General features: G+C 40.7%; 1 protein-coding gene across 3 annotated transcripts in view; it reads right to left on the reverse strand.

The window, feature by feature from the left end:
- APBB2 (amyloid beta precursor protein binding family B member 2) overlaps nt 1–17,251 on the reverse strand; it is a gene marked incomplete at both ends in the record, with an annotated part of 118,071 nt that extends 100,820 nt beyond the window's left edge. For all 3 annotated transcript variants that reach the window (XM_080625538.1, XM_080625537.1, XM_080625536.1), the window contains 2 exons: nt 784–1,584; nt 17,206–17,251. In XM_080625538.1, the coding sequence (XP_080481664.1) occupies nt 784–1,584; nt 17,206–17,251 (847 nt within the window). The remainder of the gene's footprint in view (nt 1–783; nt 1,585–17,205) is intronic.
- Nucleotides 17,252–21,330: the final 4,079 nt, after the last annotated feature.

Below are 21,330 nucleotides of genomic sequence, written 5' to 3' on the forward strand. Positions count from 1 at the left end.
ACATGTTATGGGGATTTAGACTGCAGTAGCCTCCAAACAATATATAATCTGTGTGCTGTAATAACAAAACCACTTAAAACACAAACAATGTACGACGAGCTTGTTTAGCCCCACACACCTTTATCACTTGCTTTATACCCAAGCCAGTATATAGAGTCCATTAACTAGAATAAATGAGATCTCTAGAGTTTTAAAAATAATACAGATGTGCTGTACACCAAAACAGAGCTAGTGCAGAAGTCATCACTATTGCTCAAATAAATAATGAGCCCAGGCTTGCAAAATACGAACTGCCATGGTTTCAGCTGCTGAGTTACTGTATGGAACTGTTGCACAAAAAACCCCAAAACACAGAAATTAAATGACCCAAGGTTTGGGAGGCCTTCTTTAAAAATAAAAGAATTCATCAAATGACTGGGGGCGAAGGGGGGACACTCAGAGAGTTTTGTATTAAAAAAGTAAAAATCTTCACTGAACATAAAAATCACTGTTCAAAAAAGTTTGTTGTGTGCAGGCAGTTATCAGTAGTTCAGCATCTCCAGGTAATCATGTACTTCTCACAACATCTACCACTGATTAGTAAAGAACAATTATTTAAAAACTAGAAAAGGTGCAGTTAGCCTACTGGTAGGATCCTGCCTGTAGCATTTGCTGGTGCCTTTCCTAAAGCAGCTTCCCCACCACTAAAGCATCACTAAATAACATCTCTCCTAGCCACTACCTGAAAAGAGTGAAGCAGCATGTCTGTAGACCAGTGGCTGTGAGCAGCCTTTACTTGCATACCTGTTTCATCAGGTGAGCTCGGCGAGGCACTGTCCTGGGACAGCGTAGTCCAGCTGGAGTCCTCATCACTTGGGGCCAAGTTTTGAATCCTATGGAGGGCACAATCTGTTTTGGCCCCTGTTTTTGGGTGGTCTTTCTTAGTCTCAGGGCTTGATGACACCGCAGGAACTTGGCCATCCTCTGGGCTTGATGGCTTGTTTTGTTTCCGGGGCAGGCCTTCCCCATTGACAATAATGGTAGACGCCTGGCTGTTGCTTTGTGCAGATTTATCTTCCATCGTAACAAAACTCTGCTCTAGCTCTCTAGCAGATGTCTCTAGATCTGCATAGTAATTCAGGAAGCTCTTGGTCCTCCTTGGCTGCGAGGGTAGTATTTCACAGCCGGAGGAATCCTGTGGGATCGGCTCTTTGCCTTCAAACTTCTCAGAAGTTACGTTTATGCCTGCAGTAGTAGGGAGGTTTTTGTTGGGATCTTGCTGTCCCTGCTCAGCGGCTTTTCTGAGCTGGTTTTCTCCATTCTTTACCAGCTTTATATTGGCAGAGCTGTTCCCCAGAAGGGGCTGCGCTGCTGGATCAGAAAGACCCATGGCTGTCTGAATGTTAGTCAGCGCATATTTTTTCCTGCACTTTGGAGGAGTGGTGTTCTTGGTCTCTGTGTGCCTAATCTCTGCATTCAGAAGTTCATTGTGAGAGGAGCGCAGGTTGAGTGTGTTGGGTGGGGTGGCAGGGCTGTTGCGGTTCACAACGTCCGTCGTGCTGCCGCTTGCCATAAACACTGCCAATGCGTCCACGCCAGAGTCAACTAGAAAAGCAAAAGAGACAGTCATGAAACAGACTAATTCATTGCATACACTATTTTGTTAGGGCTTCTGGTACAGGGATGCAGCACTTTACATAATCAGTTTACAGTAGGAAAATTACACAACCTAAGTGGGTAAGAGAACAGGCAAAAGCTGAACTTATTAAATAAGGAAAAACAGAGGCAGGGGAAAAAAAAAAAAGTCATTGGGACCATGAAGCTGAGAATAAGCAGGAAGCTTGACACTATACAAGGCAGTTTCAGGGCAGTTTTTCCATTTCTGACTCTGTTTCAAGCAGGCCTGGGGACAGGAGAGGTGCCCTCTGCAAATGTCTGAGAGTCCAGAAGTCACCCTTATCATAACTTCATATCTACCTAAAATGACAAGGGGAAGAACTCCTCAAGTGCTAAGCACTAGGAAGCAGAAAATGTACGAAATTTCTAAGAGACACAGGCAGATGCTGCTCCTTTTTCAGCAAGGGCGGAACTCAAGTACCATTAATTTTAAGCCTGAATGGCCAGTCAGCTGTTGCCTCATAACACCCGCATTTTCTCTGTTCTTTGTCTGTCTTTCTCTCCCCTTCCCTGTGTTTTTTCCTTTATTCTAAGGTGAGAAGTAGTGAGTCAGAAGGGAACCAATGCAAATAGTAGATTATTTCAAAAAGGTGCATTTCATTTCTGGAGAGGGGGAGGAATCCCCTGGCAAAATATCCTGCTCTAATTCAATCAGCTTTAAAGAAAGGGCTACTCCAGAGATGAAGATGGATCACTATTTCTACAGCTCACAAAGTTCAAACTTAAGGACAAAGCGTACATCTAGGGCACAGTACACATATTCCACCATTAAATAAAACCATTCATTTATCTATTTGTAGACAAGTTTTTGAATTTTGCTAGACAAGTGTGCAGCTCACATTTCGAAAAAGTATTAAGTTTATTGAGGGAACAGATTTTTAGGCTATGAAAAATAATCAGACAATATATACCTTTTTTTTAACTGTAATTTGTTCCTGTACTGTCTATTTCTGGCTCTCACTAATCTGTACAACTCCATAAACACCTCAATTTACATGCTGTAGTAGTCACTGTTGTTTGACACCTAGCAACCAAATTAGAGGCCAATTAATAAATCACTCCCATCTGCCACAGCAGGAAACACCCTTGCTGTTGTTCCTAATTCTCAGGTATCACTGACTGCTTATATTGCACATAAAAACGTGCCTGGGGCTTACCCAGGAATGAAAAGCTGTAATTTGAGCTAGCCAATGACAGATCATTCCAGCTGAGTAGTGCTGCATCCTTGTGTTTTTGTTATATGACAGAATTGATGGCTATACAGATTTACAAGAGATTAAATATGTGGGTTTTAAAACAACATGTACATAAACACAGCATGAAAAGGAGCACTCCACAACGTTACCTAAACGCGCACACAGTTGCTAGTGCTCCCTCCTCTTTGATGTGCTCTCAAAGCTGCACACTTCCAAACATGACTCTGCAGAGCAGCTATACTCTTTGTTCCCTGAATCACCCAACGAGAACAACTTCTAAAACTTGCTCAAAACAGAGTTTAAAGTAGACTTTACAAATGTTCGTGTCTGCCATTTTCTCAAGCCCCAGTCAGTCAGGTCTAGACCAACTGCAAATTCTTTGGAAGACAGGTCACCCCATGCACACTACGAAAAAGCCATCAGCTTAGGTAACAGTCACAAATGTCCTAGAAACAATTTCCGCTCTAGCCACAAAAGACTTACAAAACACAACTATCACATAATCTTCATATAAGACGACAACACACGTTGCTGTCTGCAACTAACCTAAATCTAACCAAGTCTAATGAAAGCAAGGTCACATCTGATCCTACACGATGTTACCAAAGCACATGTTTTAATCAAAACCATGAAATGGGCTGTGTTTATGGAGTGGCTGCTTTATGTTTTTCCAAATCCATTAGAAGTCTGGAAGTTATGTTAAAAAAAAGCAAACATTAGGGCAGGATAATTTTGACCCACTACCTGACCTTTAGAAGCTATTGAATCACGCAGTATCTACGGATTTCACTAGATTATATTTTATTTTATGCTTCAGCAAATTAAAACAAGCATTTCTGGTTTCCATCAATAAATAAAACTGCCACAATCTGGAACAAGACTGAAATTTATTCTTCTCCTTTGTTACAAGTGAGCTGCTTCATGCAATGTTTGTCACTATTTTTACCACTAAAAATATTTCTTAGAAAAATAATCTTCCTAGATAAAGCTTAAGTATCTGCCTGCCAGATTATCTTCAGTCAGGATCCTGCTGTTCGCATTTCGCTATCAAAAAATACTGTAAGAATAAGCACACAGAAACGTTCAAAAAATGTATTAGGTTTTATTAATCTGCTCAAAAAGCTCCCCCACTGATTTATGAAGAACACTGGCACTGATCCATGACTGAGCCAAAGCTCCAGAAGTCTCTGTGACCCAGGCAGTGTTTGCAAGCTGGGTGCTAAGTTGGTTTCGTGTATGATCGTAAGCAGGAAAGTGTCAAAATGAACCTTTCACTCAACACCATCTCCCCTCCTGGCCTCATTTCAAATGATCCACTGATCATAGAATCATAGAATGGTTAGGGTAGGAAGGGACCTTAAAGATATCTAGTTCCAATCCCCCTCCATGGGCAGGGACACCTTCTATTAGACCAGGTTGCTCCAAGCCCCATCCAACAAATGATCAACGAACATGCAAAAAGTATGACAAGTTGTGCACAGAGCAGAGCAGACTTCTCTCAAGAGACAGGTGCCTGCACACTAGCCATCACCCTGCACTCATAGCCAGGATTTGGGATGTACGCAGCCAGCTTCCCTCCATTCTTAGAAGCAGATATAAAGAAAAGCAACAAATGAGGCAAAAAGAGAAGAAGAAATACAGATGCAAAAGGGCAGGACTTGCATCTCAGGAGCAGAAGTTACTACCAGACCAGGACTAACTGAAGTGCTGGAAAACATCTGAATGCAAATGCAAAATTTTGCAAAAATTTGAATGAAAGGAAATGCTTAAATGCACTGCAGAAAAATCTAGATTGCACGGTAGAACAGCACAAGTAAGAAGAGCAAAAGCCTGTCCCTCCTCCTTCATAGAGGACACTGTGATACTCAAAACATGTCAGTTTTCCCAGGGGAACCACATTCCAACTTTATAGTTGAAAACTTCAAGGAAATGTACCTTCTTCCTGTGCCTGTAATTTCAAGACTGAAATCCCAATCACCGACCTCCCCTACCTTCTATTTTGTCTGTCCCAGTGTCCCTGCCTCCCTCACCCTATTTTCAGGGGTCCCTAACACAGGTTGGTACGGTGCCTCTCACCAGCCAACCAACACCCTATGCCAGGGGTTCCAGGGACCTCGATGCAGGCAGACCCTGTCTCCCCACCTCGGGAAGTTCCTCATGCTTCCTGGCCACCAGCAAGTCAACGATAATGGCACAGAGCACCCTTCCTTCAACTGCTTTCTGCTGAAAAGCAAACACAAATGGACAAGCAGACTAGGAATCACCAAGTTGATACGTGTATCTCGGCTAAAGCAGATGAAGAGTGGTAAGTTGTGAGTAAAAATAGGGTATTATAATAAAAAATATTAGACTGGTGAAAAATCTAAAAATAATTAGAATGCTATGATTACTGGAAACAATATTAAAATGTTGGTGCTTAAAGACAGCACTTAAGTAGGTAGAAGATCTGTCACAGCAATTCATTAATGGGTTTAGCTTGCTTACTTTTAAAAACAAGTATTGTCTCAACTGCATACTTCTAACATTTACATACATGCCTACAGATATAGATTAATATACTTTTACCACTAAAATGTGTTTAACACAAAGTAATCTAAATTTTCTAAGCATCATAATAATACAAATAACACTATTACTTTAATGGTTTTTATTGAGGTTTTTCAATCTTGTCATAAACCTTACAGAGCTGGAAAGAGGAGTGAGAAAATGCCGCTGCAAAGAGAAAACAGTGCATGATTCAGTTGTCTTTACCTCTAATAAGACATTTTTGTATTGTATTGTTTATAGGAATACTTTGTTAAAAGTTGAACATAATTTATTCAAAAAGCACTGTTAAAAAGAAAAAGTGCTTGCTCTTTCATGGATAAGTGCAAAATGAAAGTGAAATATGGGCCTGGGAAGGAGAAAAAGAAGAGAAAAGTTTCACATATTTGCATAGCAGAATCTTTTAAAGGGCATCTGACCTGGAAGTACTTCTGACATGGCTCACGGGGCGTCAGCAATGCATCAGGAAATAGATTATAATTTGAAATCTGAAAAGAGGGATCATTTAAGAATTAAAACCAAAGGAAAACACAAAATAAAACTACCACATTTCAGAAGTTCCTGAGACACGTTAAGCATTCTAAATAAACCCTGGAACATAACAGTGAGGATCTTTTGAGCTTTCAGTGATATTTGACAGTGATTAAAGTATGGGAGAGGCTAGTTTACAGCAATTAAAAATAATAATGACATTTTTCTTAATGCACGCTTTGAGGACCACAAGTTCAACAATATTCTCCAGTTTTAATCAACATATTGTAGCAAAAACTTCATGACATTAGAAAACGTTGGGTTTTCCCCCATGACCCAGCTACAGCTTTCCTGGGAAACTACAGCAGCATTGGTATAACAAAACAGAGCAGTCAGGCATGTTCACATGAAATTTTGCAGGATGAGATCCAGTATGTGAAACCAGGAAGCATAGGCTGCAAGGTTGATCCCACAGAAGGGAATCATAAAAAGCAAGCTAGCAGCAAGCTCTTGTACAGGACTCCTTCCTGGCCATCTTCTCTCAAGGAAACCATTTTGACTTAGTTTCTGGTTTGGATGTGAATACACTGGGAGACAAGGCATTTCTATGCACTTACAACTCTTTCTGCCATTATGACTAGGAAACATAGGAAAGAAATAATACAAACCTTTTCATAAAGCAGATTTCCTTTAATCTGTTAAGTACAGAACATTTAATGACAAGCTCATGCTATGGAGACCTGTACACTTTGGCTGTAGTCAAATCCTAAGCAGCTAGAGAGAACGCCTCCATTATACAAGGATTGCAACTCAACACTAGGTAACTCCCTCTGCTTCAAAGGAGGAATTCCAATGCTGAAACATTAATTCTTAACTAAATACACTAACACACTATGTTCTTACATCTGCATTCATTTTTTGACTAAGACCAGCTAAATGGTAATAGTTAAACAAAATGTCAGCCAAAAGCGTCCTAATAAAGTCTAGATTAACATTAATGCAGCTGAAAGCTAAACCAAGAGTAGAAACTTTCTTAAGTGTCAAGTGTACTCCTTCTTGCCTATGTATATAAACAAATTCCAGAGGATGTTAAACACTTTCAGAAGGAAAAGGGAAGAAAACACTTGAATAAGGTGCTGTTGTAGACCAGAGCAAGCGATGATGTTCCTACAGCCAGTGGTTTTCTTTTTGCTGCTCCCTCCAGCATTAAGATCTCTGCTGGACTGAGCCTGGAAACTGGAGAGAGAAAGCTTAGCTAAGACAGGAAAGCTAATTCCAACAGTGGGCAAAGCCATTTTGGGAATGCAAGAGCAGGAAAGGAAGAGGGCTGCAAGCAGCTTGCACATGTGCTCTCAAACGCATCTGCAGACTCCTCTATACAAACCTCAGAGTTGTTGAAGATAGAAAGGACCTGTCAAGATCATCTAGTCCAAGCACCCTGTCCAAGCAGGGAGTTACTGCTGCCCTGTCTGCTCCCCTCTGGTTCTGTCCAACCATCATGACAAAACCATCACTTCGACCTGCTTGCTAAAGGAAGATTCTCCTCGGTCCACCTCTTCCCGCTTCCCCTAGTCCTACTGAAATCACTGCCCAGTAACCAGCTTTCTGTCCTGCCTCCCCAAAAGGCACCTTCTGCCAGCCCCTGCTGCTACAATAATGCCATTTCTTTGCTTTTAGAGCTAATCACGCTGCCAACTGACTGCAACAGCCTAGCAGCAGTGCTGTCTCTGTTCTAGTGATGCTTTTATTAATGGAAATCCATAATGCTGATCTGTCTTTAAATAATATTATGTAAAAAAACCCTTTAGATCCTGCGATAAGTTCTAGCACACAAGTGGAGCATGCTTCCACATTTGCCATTTTTACCCTTCCCCTTCCCACACAGCCAAATTCCTCATCCAGCAAAAAAATCAGAGACAGGGAGTGGAGCATCTCCCTTATGAGGAAAGGCTGAGGGAGCTGGGTCTCTATAGTTTGGAAAAGAGGAGACTGAGGGGTGACCTCATTAATGTTTATAAATATATAAAGGGGGAGTGTCACGAGGATGAAGCCAGGCTCTTCTCGGTGACAACCAATGGTAAGACAAAGGGTAATAGGCTCAAACTGGAACACAAGAGGTTCCACTTAAATTTGAGAAGAAAATTCTCAGAGAGGGTGACAGAACACTGGAACAGGCTGCCCAGGGGGGTTGTGGAGTCTCCTTCTCTGGAGACATTCAAAACCCGCCTGGACACATTCCTGTGTAACCTCATCTAGGTGTTCCTGCTCCAGCGGGGGGACTGGACTAGATGATCTTTTGAGGTCCCTTCCAATTCCTAATGTTCTGTGATTCTGTGAAGATGCCTCTCAGAATCAGATTCTAACAGCTATAAAAGAAAAACAATAAAAATTACAGACAGAAACAGGCTAAAATCTTTGCTCCTTTACTTACAATTTTATCAAGATAGATATATCTATATAATCAGTGTGTATTTGACTATCTGACTGAAACTCTGTATTGCTGATGACCTGGGTCATCTCATGCTACTAGAGTATTTTTAAATTGAGTGATCACTTGGAGAAATAAAGAGCAATTCTTTCATTTATGTAAGGCATAACCATGACATGCAGTCAGAACTAATCCTGCATTTACTAAGGGAACAAATGAGATGGCAGACTAAGTCTTTTCGAAATTCAATTTTCTCTCATTAATTAGATTTCTCCCCCTGTGTAGAATGGAACAGTCTGGCAGGCAAAACCAGCGCTGTCACAGCAAGAAGATGGAGCGTGTTTTATCTATTGGCTACTTGCAAGCAGAGATAATAAGACCTTCTGTCATCGGATCTATACATTCACAGCAACATTTACTAAGAAAACCTCAGGCATTTTTTCTAATTCTGTTGTGTAAATCAAGCTTCTGAGTCTTAATTTTCTTTTTTTTTAATTGATATACAAATTATTCAATTTCTACAATAAAGATCACACCTCAGACTTATTTGTTATTTACAAACAACGCTACTTTAAATGCCCATACTAACATGGGGCACAAGCATAAACCTCATTCTCTCTTATAGAGAGATACAAACTCAGAAACTGTAACTTAAATTTCTGCAACTGAGATGACCCATAAAGCAAGAAGGGCTTGGTCTCCCATATCCTGCAACTTCAGCCTCAAGTTATTTTTGGAAGCAAAAAAAACTCTTACCAAGTCTGAAGGTAAACAATGTGTAACCAAACCTGATCAGAATTACTCAAACCAAAGCAGGATGAAAGCATATGAAAAAGAAAGCTAGGATAAGCTTTTCCAGGGATAAAAAAAAAGAGGTAACCAAAATGCTCTGTAACACAGGCAGCCTACCCATAGGCTTAATGGAGTAACAGAAAGGAATCAACAGCCACGGATTTGGCACATGACTTAGACTGGTTTAGCTTGGTTTAGACCAGGGATTTTTCAGCCCCACATAAATTCAACACAGATCATTCAGCAGCTCCTGAATCAAGAAGCAAGAACGATTTAAAGTATGATTGATTCCTTAAGAGGGTTAAGGAAATCTGCAGGGTCCAGTACCAGTTTTCTAGGGGTACCAGCCCGATACCACACTCTTTGATCAGGAGACACAGGCAGAGACAGCAGGGAAGAGATTAAGCATAGGTCACAGCATTATTAACAGAAAGAGCAAAAACGTTAACTGAGCCCCCGTCAGATGCAATGGATGAGTTAAGCTGCAGCACAGATGCTGTGCTGGGCAAAAAGAAAAAAAAAAAAAAAAAAAAAAAAAACCAAAAAAAAAAAAACCACACAAACCCAACCCATAAGATTATTATCATTAACCACCTCCCCCACATCTTGTCTGTGGGCCTGCTATTTGCAGCTTGCAAACACTCCACTGTCCCTGCAAAGCCTAGAAACAACACTGCATAGTCCTGAGCACAATCTGCTTCTCTAAGAGCAACCAACAGCATGCACATAATGCAGACATCTCAGCTTCTTTTAAACTAACATATTTTAACAAACTTCTGATGGCCCACCAGCATGATTTCACCTGCCCTCTGAATTACATCAGATAAAGTTATGGCTATTAACACATTAAGCTCTTATCAAAATTATCCAGAGATCTTTTTACCCTCAAATTACCTAGACTGGTAGCAACAGTTTTGAGCAACCTGGGGATTTCAACTGCCCAAATACCTGATGGAGGGACAACATAGCTCAACATGATCCAGCATGTGCACTCATAGCCCAGAAAGCCAACTGTATGCTGGGCTGCATCTAAAGTGTGACCAGAAGGTCGACGAAGGTAATTCTTCCCCTCTACTTTGTTCTTGTGAGACCCCACGTGGAGTACTGTGTGCAGTTCTGAGGGTTCCAACACAGAGAGACATGGAACTGCTTGAGTGAGTCCAGAGAGGCTATTGAAGATGTTCAGAGGGCTGGAGCACCCCTTCTATGAGGAAAGGCTGAGAGAGTTGGCAATGGCCTGGGAGAAGGCTCAGGGGAAACCTTAAAGCAGCCTTCCAGTACCTAAAGGAGGTGACAGGAAATCTGAAGAGGGGCTTTTTACAAGGGTATGTAGTGACAGGACAAAGGTAATGGTTTTAAACTGGAAGGGAGGAGATTTAGATTAGATATTGGGAGGCAATTCTGCACAGTGAGGGTGGTGAAGCACTGGCACAGGTTGGCCAGAGAAGTTGTGGCTGCCCCATCTTTGGACATGTTCAAGGCCAGACTGGACAGAGCTTTGAGCAACTTGGTCTAGTGTAAGGTTTCTCTGCCCTGGGTTTCTCTGCCCAACCCAGGGAGGTTGGAACTGGATGATCTTTAAGGTCCCTTCCAATCCAGACCATTCTATGATTCTATGATTATCACTGCCTCAAAGCTGAGATCTTAAAACACATTTGAAAGACCATGGCACACCAAAATATTTTTCTCGTTACTCTAAGACTGTAGTCAGTGTCAAATTAGGCTCTAGAGATGAAAACCTGAAAATTAAATAAATAGGAAATAAGCTTTCAGTAGACTCTCTACTATATGTAAATAAAAATGTGTATATCAAAAGTCTCAATACAGATAATGAAAATCTCCAATTTCAATTTGTGTTTGCAAACATTTTCAAATTGCCAACAGTAAGCTGAGACCTGTCAGCAGAGGAGAGGGACAGGATCACCTCCTTCGACCTGCTGGTCATGCTCCTCTTGATGCAGCCCAGGATACAGTTGGCTTTCTGGGCTGTGAGCGCACACTGAAGCCGGCTCATGTTCATTTTCTCATCAACCAACACCTCCAAGTCCTTCTCTGCAGGACTGCTCTGAATCTCTTCTCTGCCCAACCTGTAGCTGTGCATGGGATTACCTTGACCCAGGTGCAGGACCTTGCACTTGGCTCAGCTGAACTTAATGAGGTTGGCACTGGCCCACCTCTCAAACGTGTCAGGGTCCCTCTGGATGGCATCCCTTCCCTCCGGCGTATCAACTGAACCACACAGCTTGGTGTCATCAGCAAACTTGCCGAGGGCGCACTCAATCCCACTGTCCATGTCACCAACAAAGAGTACTAGAAAGTTACAGAGCAGAGCATTAGATTTTGTAAAACGAGACTATCAGGTCTCTCCAGGAGAGGAGATTAAGATTGGGCACATTGACAGGATTGCTTCTGTTCCACATTCATTAAAAACATTCTGTATCTCACCTAGGTAAGATTATTATATGTGCACTTTTAACTACACCTGCTAAAACTGTCTTAAAGTTGGACTCATATGTCCTATCTGCATATCCCTTGCTCCCAGTAACGGAATAGGATGCATTTCAGAGCACAGAAAACGTCTCCACACTTCTAAACTGGTTTTCAATTAAAGCTGAACTAAAATAAGGTTTATTACACAGCCACATGTCAGCAAGGCTGAAGGAGGCTGCCTGCAAACCCACAGACTGTCTTCAACCAAACTTCAATGGGACAAATCAGAAATACTTCAAAACACAAAACAATTTAAAACTAACTGTTGCGGTAGTGCTTCAGCTGACAAAATGCTGAGAGATTACTAAAATGGCCATGCCCTTTAGTAACTCTCCCAGTATAATTATGGTACTAGAATGCAGGAATAACTTTCATCTTGACCTGCTGTAGCAAGTAGAGCTCCTTGAGAATGCTGTTGAGAAACTTCTACCCAGAGTGCTCATATATAAAACAAAACCACATGCTCATAAATAAAATCAAACTATCGTATTTAGTTTATGGGGACCATAAAGCAAACAGATCAATCCATAATGAAGTGGAAGTAGAACATAACAAAAAAGCAACTGCAGTGATTGGCATTATATTAATTACACTGAAGTGTGGCTGAAAGTGGGCTCAGTTTCAACAAACAGCAAACTTGGCTGTAGAAGACATCGAACCAGGAAAGAACCAGCTACTAGTACTACTGGCTTGAATTGCAGCAGGGAGTCTTGAGTTCTTGATGCACTAGCCAAAATCCTCTACTCCTGTTTCTTGTCTACAAACTCATAGATCTTCACAAGGCACTTCAACAGCAAAGGAACTGGGGCTCCTCTGAAAGGGGACAAACACATGATACAAATCTGGTACCATGGTGGCTCTCCATGAATATGCACAACCCCAAGCAGAATTACCAGGAAACCTTCAGCTTCAGAGCACTCTGTCACTTTCACTGTTTCACTGTGAAGAAGGAATGGACCTGGGATAGGAGTACTATTTAATTATGCTAAGAAATAAAACCAGAAGTGACGATATGCACTCAGAGTAATACACAGTTCTTAAAAAAACCTTTTTGTATGCAGGTTCTGAATCAGCTCCTATCTGTGGAAACTAGCACAGGTTTCAGGGCTTCACCAAGATCACCCAAGAGACCTCGGTGAGGTCGTTGTGCAAGTCTCCACATAGCTTCCCAGGAAAGGTAGAAACCTGAACAAGACAGACTTTAACAGAGGGAGCAATGTATGTGTCATTGGATGCTTCTGTAATTTTCACTCCATGAATCATCTATATTCCTCTTCAATGATAAGGTGCAGCTTTTCAGCAACTTTACACTATCTGAGCAGCGCTAAAGCTTGAGTCTCATTTACACCAAGATATCTTTCCCTGGATAGAAAAGGTAAGATTTAGGGCAGGATTTTGCAGATGTTTTACTGGGATGCTTCTGCCAGGAGTTGCACAGTGGACACATTCCTCCTTCACAGTCAGAGTGCCTCTCTGCATGAGTTTCATGTTACTCTGGAAGTGGTTCCAAATCAAACCTACAGGCTCGTTGTCACACCAACTCATCTTGGACTAACATTCACAATGTACTTACCGGCACTGACTGCAAAACTAGAAGTTGGACTAGAGGTTGGACTTCATGACCTTAAAGGTCTTTTCCAGCCTAGCTGATTCTATGATTCTAAGTTGGGGTTTGTTTTTTTTTTCAGTGGTTAGCTGTTACTTATAATGTTACCATTCTCGCATCTGTTTCCTTATTTCATTGCCGGAAACACTTTCCAGCGGTTTCACTAAGCAACAGTCCCTTGCAAGACCAGCAGCAGGGGACAGCCCCAGCGCAAGTAAGGTAGCAGCTGGGCACTCCTTGGGAAGCTGAAGAGACAAAGGCAGAGCAAGAATTTGAGTGTTCCAGGAAAGAAATCAAACCCCGAGTTTATAAAATCAACTCGGCTCTCTATGCCCTTAAGTATATTTAATTATTTATAAGAGGAGCTCTGGTATGGGAGATGATCAGGAAGAAGTGAGACACAAACCTCTTCCCTCTGCAGTCCAGGGGAGTGCCTTCCCAGGAGGGATATTCCCTTTCACCCTCATCCTTGATTTATGAACATTTCATCAAAATGATATTTCCCAAAACAGGTTTGCTTGGGGAGGAGGGGGAGAGGGGAAGAATATCACCCTCCATCAGAAGCTTCTGAAATAAAACTCTAGTCAGCTCTAATAATTACACTGGCAGAACTGTATCAATAAGTCATTCCACATGAGCTGTAGTCCGAGTTGTTTTTAAGTAAGAAACAACCAACAGTTCAAAAAAGAAATAAAAGTCCACCTCTGCCTGCCACAAACCAAGAGGATGACTTAAGGGTGGGAGACATGGCACTGTCTTCCATGGGCAGTGAGGGCTGGTGGCGAAGCTCCAGGTGCAAGGTGAATGCTGACGTGCCACCGCAGGAACTGCACCTCCACCCTGGCACACTCCAAAGGTCAGCAAGTGCTGGAAACCACCACCCACAAATTCCTGCATTTCCTCACTTCTGGTGTCTTCTGAAAAAGAGGTTTGTTGGTTTGTTTGGGTTTTTTAAGCATTTTCACAAAACTGTGCAGTTCATCATTATTGGTGTTTAAATCCTTCATGAGCATTTAATGCCTGCAGAATGGCACTGGAACCAATCCTGCTTTCTCTGAAACGCTTCGCTTAGATTTCAGTATCATGCAAAACACTACAAGTAATGAAAATAAATTATTATGCTGGGGACAGGACATGCATGGACAACCCTTTAAAAAGCTTTATCCAGACATACAAAACCCTTTTACTCTGTGCACAGAAAAAAACCACTTCAGTATGAAAAAAAATTTGAGGCTACCTCAACAATACTAACTGATTTTCAGTGCTGTTTTCAGGAGAGCTGCTGCAGCCAACACAAAGTGGGTTGTATGAGCAAACATTAGAAAAATATATATGAAGCTCAGGAGAAATTATGAGAGAAGTCTGTTTACAAAAGCTGGCTCTCAATAGCTGGAAACTGTACAGTCTCAGTCGGTACTTCTCAGAAGAAAAGCACAGAGAAGAACCCCAACAAACAAAATGCACATGAGGGAATGTTAAGTCAGGACAAGCTAGACAGAGCCAGCGATACACTTCTTTGCTTATTGTCAGTAACCAAGAGAAATCACTGCTTTTTTAATTACACTTCTAAAAAGTCCAAACTAGCAGGCACCTATTAAATTCACAGCTTTCAGTTTTACATTTGAAACACCTTGCTGCTTCTTTTATCTTTAGTACTTGTATTTTAAAGAGATTTCCCAGCTCTGAGCTTCAAATAAGCTGCTTTCTGTTTAAACTGTTACGTGTTTCCTTGAATATAAAACGTTCTGCATTATCCTAAGACCATGCACTATTATATTCGTTAAATTTATGAAATCCTTCAACAAAAGAGGCAATGTCATAAATGGATGAAATATCTCACCACCAAAGAAGCAATACAAGTGACATTTTCCACATGGAGCCAATTCTTTCCTTCAGACTTCATGTAGGTATATATGTATGTACAGAAGATAAAAATCAATCAGGGACTAGGACTTAAGGATGCACCAAGTCCTTAATGGTACAACATTAAGTTTGTAACAACTGTGAACATGAAATACAATAGCTGAGATGGTGCAATTAGTCATTATTTATGCAAAGAAAATAAAAGCAAAATGATCTATTTTACCAGCACTACCACTGAGATCTAATCTGCTATCAGAGACTTCATTATGATCTGCATTTCCCAAAGACTGGGCAATTTCAATACCACTATTGTTGAATGTCCAAAGCACTTACGTTAGGCACTTGGAAGCTGCATAAATCATACAGTAACAAAACCAAAAAATAAAGCAAGTTACCTGGCTTAGAAACCCTGACAGGTTAAAGAAAGGGAACTCTTGGCTTAACAAAAGCATAAACCAATCATGAATCAGGTATTTTGATATCTCAGCCCTAAGACGGAGCTCTGGCGTCAACTGATTCCAATGCAAGCTTTGGCCCTGGCAGGTGCTAGGAACCCCAGTTTTCCTCCAGGCAAACAATTCCACTTTTTTGCTGTGTGCAACTGCTCAATTAGACAAAAGGAAAAGCACCCTAAGCCCTTCTGGTTAAGAATTTAACGCCCATTATTTTTCTCTCTGATAAACTACCTCTACATTAGACCATTTTAAAGCTCTGAACTTCAAGTCTAGGCATGCGATGTGGGTATCATGCCCCATACTACAGCAAGAGAACACGTCTGAATGCTAGTGTCTATGTTTAACATCAAGTGGTTCAAACAGATCAGAACAATTCTGTACTCCAGCACCTGACCACCAGAGACCTGTCAAAACTGTAACAACCTTTTATTTCCTGCATTCTCATATAGACAATATCCTAATGTTAATATCTGAGACAAACTTTTTGGAAAAGTAGGCTGGTTCTAATGCACCATTTTAACACACATTTTAACTTCATTACATCTATGACTAGTCTTCAGCAGAGAGTAAACATGCTTTATTGCTTCCTAGAATTTAGCTTTAGGGTTAGGGAAAATCTCACAAAGTCAAGTTCTGAAACAAGACATCACCATGCAGTTCCTCACATCTGATGGCAGGAAGTCCCTGTCCTGCCACAGCTGTAAGTTGTCATTGCTGTTTCCTATTTGCATCAGCCAACACAAATATGTGTGGAGCTGGAGGGCGGAAGTAATCAAGGCTTTTAAAGAAGTCTTTCAAGGAACAGAAGGAATGGTACAGAAATGAGAGATTATTAAGCTGGCTTTGATGTCAAGAAAAGCCACACTGGACCATGTTCTTCTACTACAGCAGAAAGATGAGTGAATACAAAAGTTAACCCATCACAGCTTCACCTCAGCAGCCTGAGGGATCAACAGGAAGTGCACAAAGACAGGCAGTAGCCTTCTGGAGTTGGGGCTCTACCACACAGCTCTCCAGGGAAGGCTACGTCAGATCATTTCACGCAGCCTGCGCTGTTGAACCCCTGCAGTGTGGTGGCTGCCATCTGCACCAGCATGAGGTATGTCTGCTTAGTTAGTGGAAGGTGCAGGTGGTAAATTTGAGGAGTTGCCACTGCACTTTTACACAAGACAACCTTCAGTAAGAGATAATGTAACATAATCCTGTAGGATTATATTTCCAGGGGAAAAAAACAACTTGAATAATATTGAACTCAAGCATATAAATAATTCGAACTGGAGATGTTAGTTGCAGTTATAAGCAACTAAAGCTAGAGTGCAGAGTGACATTTTAGAATAAGCTTAAGTAGTTTGTTAACTTGAAGGTATCTTGTATTAAAAACTTGGAATGGGAGTGAAGACAAATAGCAGCTAAACTTTTGAACCCTATAATAAATTAAGACCTTGAACACAAAACAGCACAAAACACAGCACACTGCAGTAGACTTGGTCAACTCATACCACAAGCCGGTTTTTAAAGTTCTAGAAAACACCTTTGCAGTTTAATCATAGATCAATATACTTACCATTTGGGTACACATACAGGAGATCTGGCATCGATTGGAATATGTCAGCATCCTTTACAAATACTATTGCAAAATTTATAAACTTAGCAGCCTTCAAAAGTAATAAAGCGACAAATAGATTACATCAATTGCATACGTACATGAGCTGCTTGGCCGATAGTGAGCCCCTGGGTACCGCCTGCCCATAGTGCCAGTCAGCACATTACCGCACACTGTCAGCTGCTCCCAAAGCACAGATCGAAAAGCTTAACTGGGGGAGAAAGAAAAACAGTGAAGATTTAGTACAACAGCTGTATCTTTTTCATTAAAATGCTAATGACCCCTACAAATTTCAGGATAACTACATCTATAAATTATTCATAGTCATGTTGTCAGAAGAGACAAACAGTTGTGCTATACATACAGCATAAATTTATTATTAGTGGTTGGCCTCCATTAATAAGATCACATAAATTTTAACACACAAAGAAGTCTCAGGTCATACAGTAGGTTTTTTGGCCCAAGATACAGACAGAAAAACAAACACTGCAAGAAAGAGTTTGCTTTTGGTTTTAAATACAGTTGTAGGCAGTAGGTGAGATTTAATAACAACGTTGTCTTAAATTTTAAAAAGCAACCATTAAGCAAGAAGTTTATGAATAATTTGCTACCGAAGCAAAACTTAACCATGCTACATAACATTGATTTGAACCTGTCCCTAAAATCCAAAGCATCTTTACAGGAATACAGACTATTTACTAGTGTATCAGTTTTCTTGTAGCAGAAGTATCAAAACCCCAAGCAAACAAGAAAAGCATGGCACATCTTATGGTCAGTTTGGAATAACAAATCACAAATCCAAACTCTTACCTGAACTGGTACTGAACCTGTCAAAAAAATAGCATAAAACCTTGTAGTCTAAAAACAAGTTCCTGTCTTCAGTGTAAGGTGTTTTGTACTAAAATACAGCTTTCAGCTGATTTTCAGCTTTAACCTTTTTGGGTTTTTTTTTGCCCAGATGTCTTCCAATATGCACTGCATTTCAAGCACACCATTTATAAAAATACAGTTCCTTTTATTTCTTTCTCTCCCTGGCTGAAAGGGCCAAACCAGCAACAAATTCTGAGGAGTGCTTTTGCTAATTCATTAAGGATTTTTACTGTCTCTGGCTGCAGCTACAAGCGCAAGCTTGTTCTATCCAAGAAATAGAGAGAAATATTAGGAGAGAGATGAAATAGCACTGCACTAAAAACTGGACGATTTCCACAAATCTTCAGATACGTCAGTTCTTTCATAGAGCAGAACATCAGCTAACTCCTGAATTAGAGAAGCTTTTTATATATATTGGTATCCATGCAGTTCTCCACTGAACTGGTCTGGGAGCCACACAGCTGAAAACTCCACATTTAGATGTATTTTCAGCCAGATTAGGCTCCTGAACTGGCTTATGGTGGTTAACTAGTATCAGTAGCTAGTGAGGGCAAATGGACCATGGCAGCCTGTGCTTAAAATTACTTAAAACCCATAGCAGAACACTATTACAGCCTCTGTGTATTACTGCTGAAATAGACACCTACAAGGCTGCGTATCTGACAGTGCAAAAACCAGGTAAAGATCTTCATCATTTCCCAAATAAGTGCTCACAAAGCATGTCCTCTTCAGCTCTTCTCAATGGAGAAAGTTCAATGTATCAATGAGATGGTACTCTCTTGCAATAAAAAGAACTCCGACTTTATGGTGAAAAGTGAGTGATAGACAGTATACTACTCAAACAGACAGTATACTACCCAAACAGACAGTAAACAGTATAATACCCAAACAAAAAAAACTGAATTCCTTTTGGCCTCTTCGCCATAGGCCAGATATTTTCAGACTTCTGTGGTGGCCTACTGATTCAACACATTAATGTTGTGCAAGGAAAAAAAATTGCAGATGGGTGCTTCTGCTTTCCTCACCTACAGAATTTTAAACCCCAACCAAGCAAACAAAACAAAAAACCACCACCCCCACCAACCCCAATGTATTTATTAGTAGAAAAAATAACACCTCTCCTCACCCCAAATTCATAAACATTCTTACTCCCCTCAAATATATATGCATCAAGTTCATAATTCATAGCAGAATACAACAGAACAGTCCTTAGCTGTGCAAGGGTTAAAATACTGAGGGGAAACAAAACTTGCAAGCAGATGACAGTATTTAGACCTCCTTTCCCTAGCTAATGAAAGAACTTGATCAGTACAACTGGAGCTGCAAGATTATTCATTTTTCATAAATGCATTGTTGACTCTCTAGAAGGTGCACACTTTTCTAAAGCGGTAACACTCACTAAATTATATGAAATGTCTCCATTTGAGACACCTTATTCCTTTCCTACCTAGCACCACAGCATTAGAGGAGACCTTCTGCCCCATCCCATAATTAAAAAACCCCTAACAGCTATAAATTAAAAATCTTGATCCCCACAACTATGCTCTCGAACAGCTGAACTAAACTAGCCAGTTCTCCTAAGGAAGTGTGGCCACCATAGGAATAAACCACTCTTTGGAGAGGCCCGGTGGGATCCAAAGGTGTGACCATTTTGAATACCACATTTTAAAACTCCAGAAATCTCAGCAGAAAGGACAAGATATATTCTCACTACAGCAAATGTTTCATCAGCTCCTGTATAAAAGGGGAACTGCAAAGATTTACAACCTGCATTAAAGCCAAGTATCAAAAGTCAATTTAGAAGCAAGTATCACGCAGTAAGTGAACTTAAACAATATTGATACTGGGTTGTATGTACCAGCAGGGACATACCCAGATCAAGACAAAGATTCTGCTTGGGTTTGTTTCTTTGTTTCATATTTATTTTGAAGAACCATCTTTGAACTATGACCAGAACAGCCAACACAACCTGCCTTTAAAACACATCCACTCACCCAGATGACTCTCAAAGAGACTCCTGAGTTTCAGCAAGCTCAAGGAACTCCCATAGAAATGTAAGTGACCTCATTGGTGTCGAAATGCCATAGCTAAAGCGTTTGAAAATGAGCATTTATTTTTCATATACATCTATGGGAATAGTAACAAAATGGAAGGAGGCAACAAATATGCCTTTTGAAAGATTCAAATACAATGTATGTACAGATTTTGGTTTTGAATGTACACAACTCAGACATCCACAACTGCACATAATTCTGAGTTAAGCCTGGATGTACCCAATATGTCAGATGAGGTCTTCTTAGTATCTGTATTCTCACATTTGTTTTGTAATAAATGTGTTTTATAAAAGCTTTCTGGGACTTTTGATTATTTTACTGCCAAATTGTTTTTAAAATGTTTTAGAGTGATTTTTACATCTGTATAGTTAAATTATAAACCACATATACACAAATGCACGTATCTTTATGGTTTCTCTTCAAGAAATGCTTTGATTTGGCTCAGCCTGAAGATTTCTTTTTTGACAATTCTTCACGATCTTTCCCCAGTTGTTTCAGATGACAAGCCCCACACTGCAAGCAATTACAAAGATGGAAACAAAACCTGAGCACTATCACTACATGCCTGCTATCCAGGGGAACACCTGAAAGCACTATCCACCTCACCTCATGCAAAGCCTTTTCTAGGAGCCGTGGTGATAGAGCTACCAGCTACTCACCATCACACATAGTGAGGGCATAAATCATCTTGCAGAGAGGCCCGCCATGACTTTAAGCTGAGGCTGTCAGCTTCCTAACCCATTTTCCTCATAGAGCTTCTTTTCTTGTGGCTCCTTTACATAGCAGTTATAAAAATGGAATTGTAAGGGTTTCATTTTGCTTGCATTCATCTTTTGACACTATGGGGAAAAAAAACCACCTAAATTCTGGTGCCTTTTTTTCCTTTTTAAATGAGAGGATCAAACTAAGAGTCGTGTCCCTACGGCAGGTGCACAGCATCAAGTTGGCTTGAATTAATTCCACTGTCTTTTGTTTGAAGACAAACAAAAGATAATGATAGTCCAACCCCCATAATTCTAATGGACATTAAACCTTTTTTTGGTTTTACCCACATTTATTTGTTCATGCATGCTGCTGTTCATGAAGGTATTAAATGGCCAGCTGACTCTTTGACCTTCCCCAGTTCTCTATAAGCAAAGTTTGCTATACATATGTTTGTGTTCAAACACAATGCAAGTACACTCAAACCGCCTTCTACAATCTCACACAATAGACTGCCAGCAGGCTTACCCTCACATGCCTAAGAAAAAGGATATGAAAAAAGGAGATGACTGCAAATTACCTACAGGTCATCCAAGCGTG

Source organism: Psittacula echo (assembly GCF_963264785.1).
Source record: "Psittacula echo genome assembly, chromosome: 1".
NCBI classification, from domain to species: Eukaryota; Metazoa; Chordata; class Aves; order Psittaciformes; family Psittacidae; genus Psittacula; species Psittacula echo.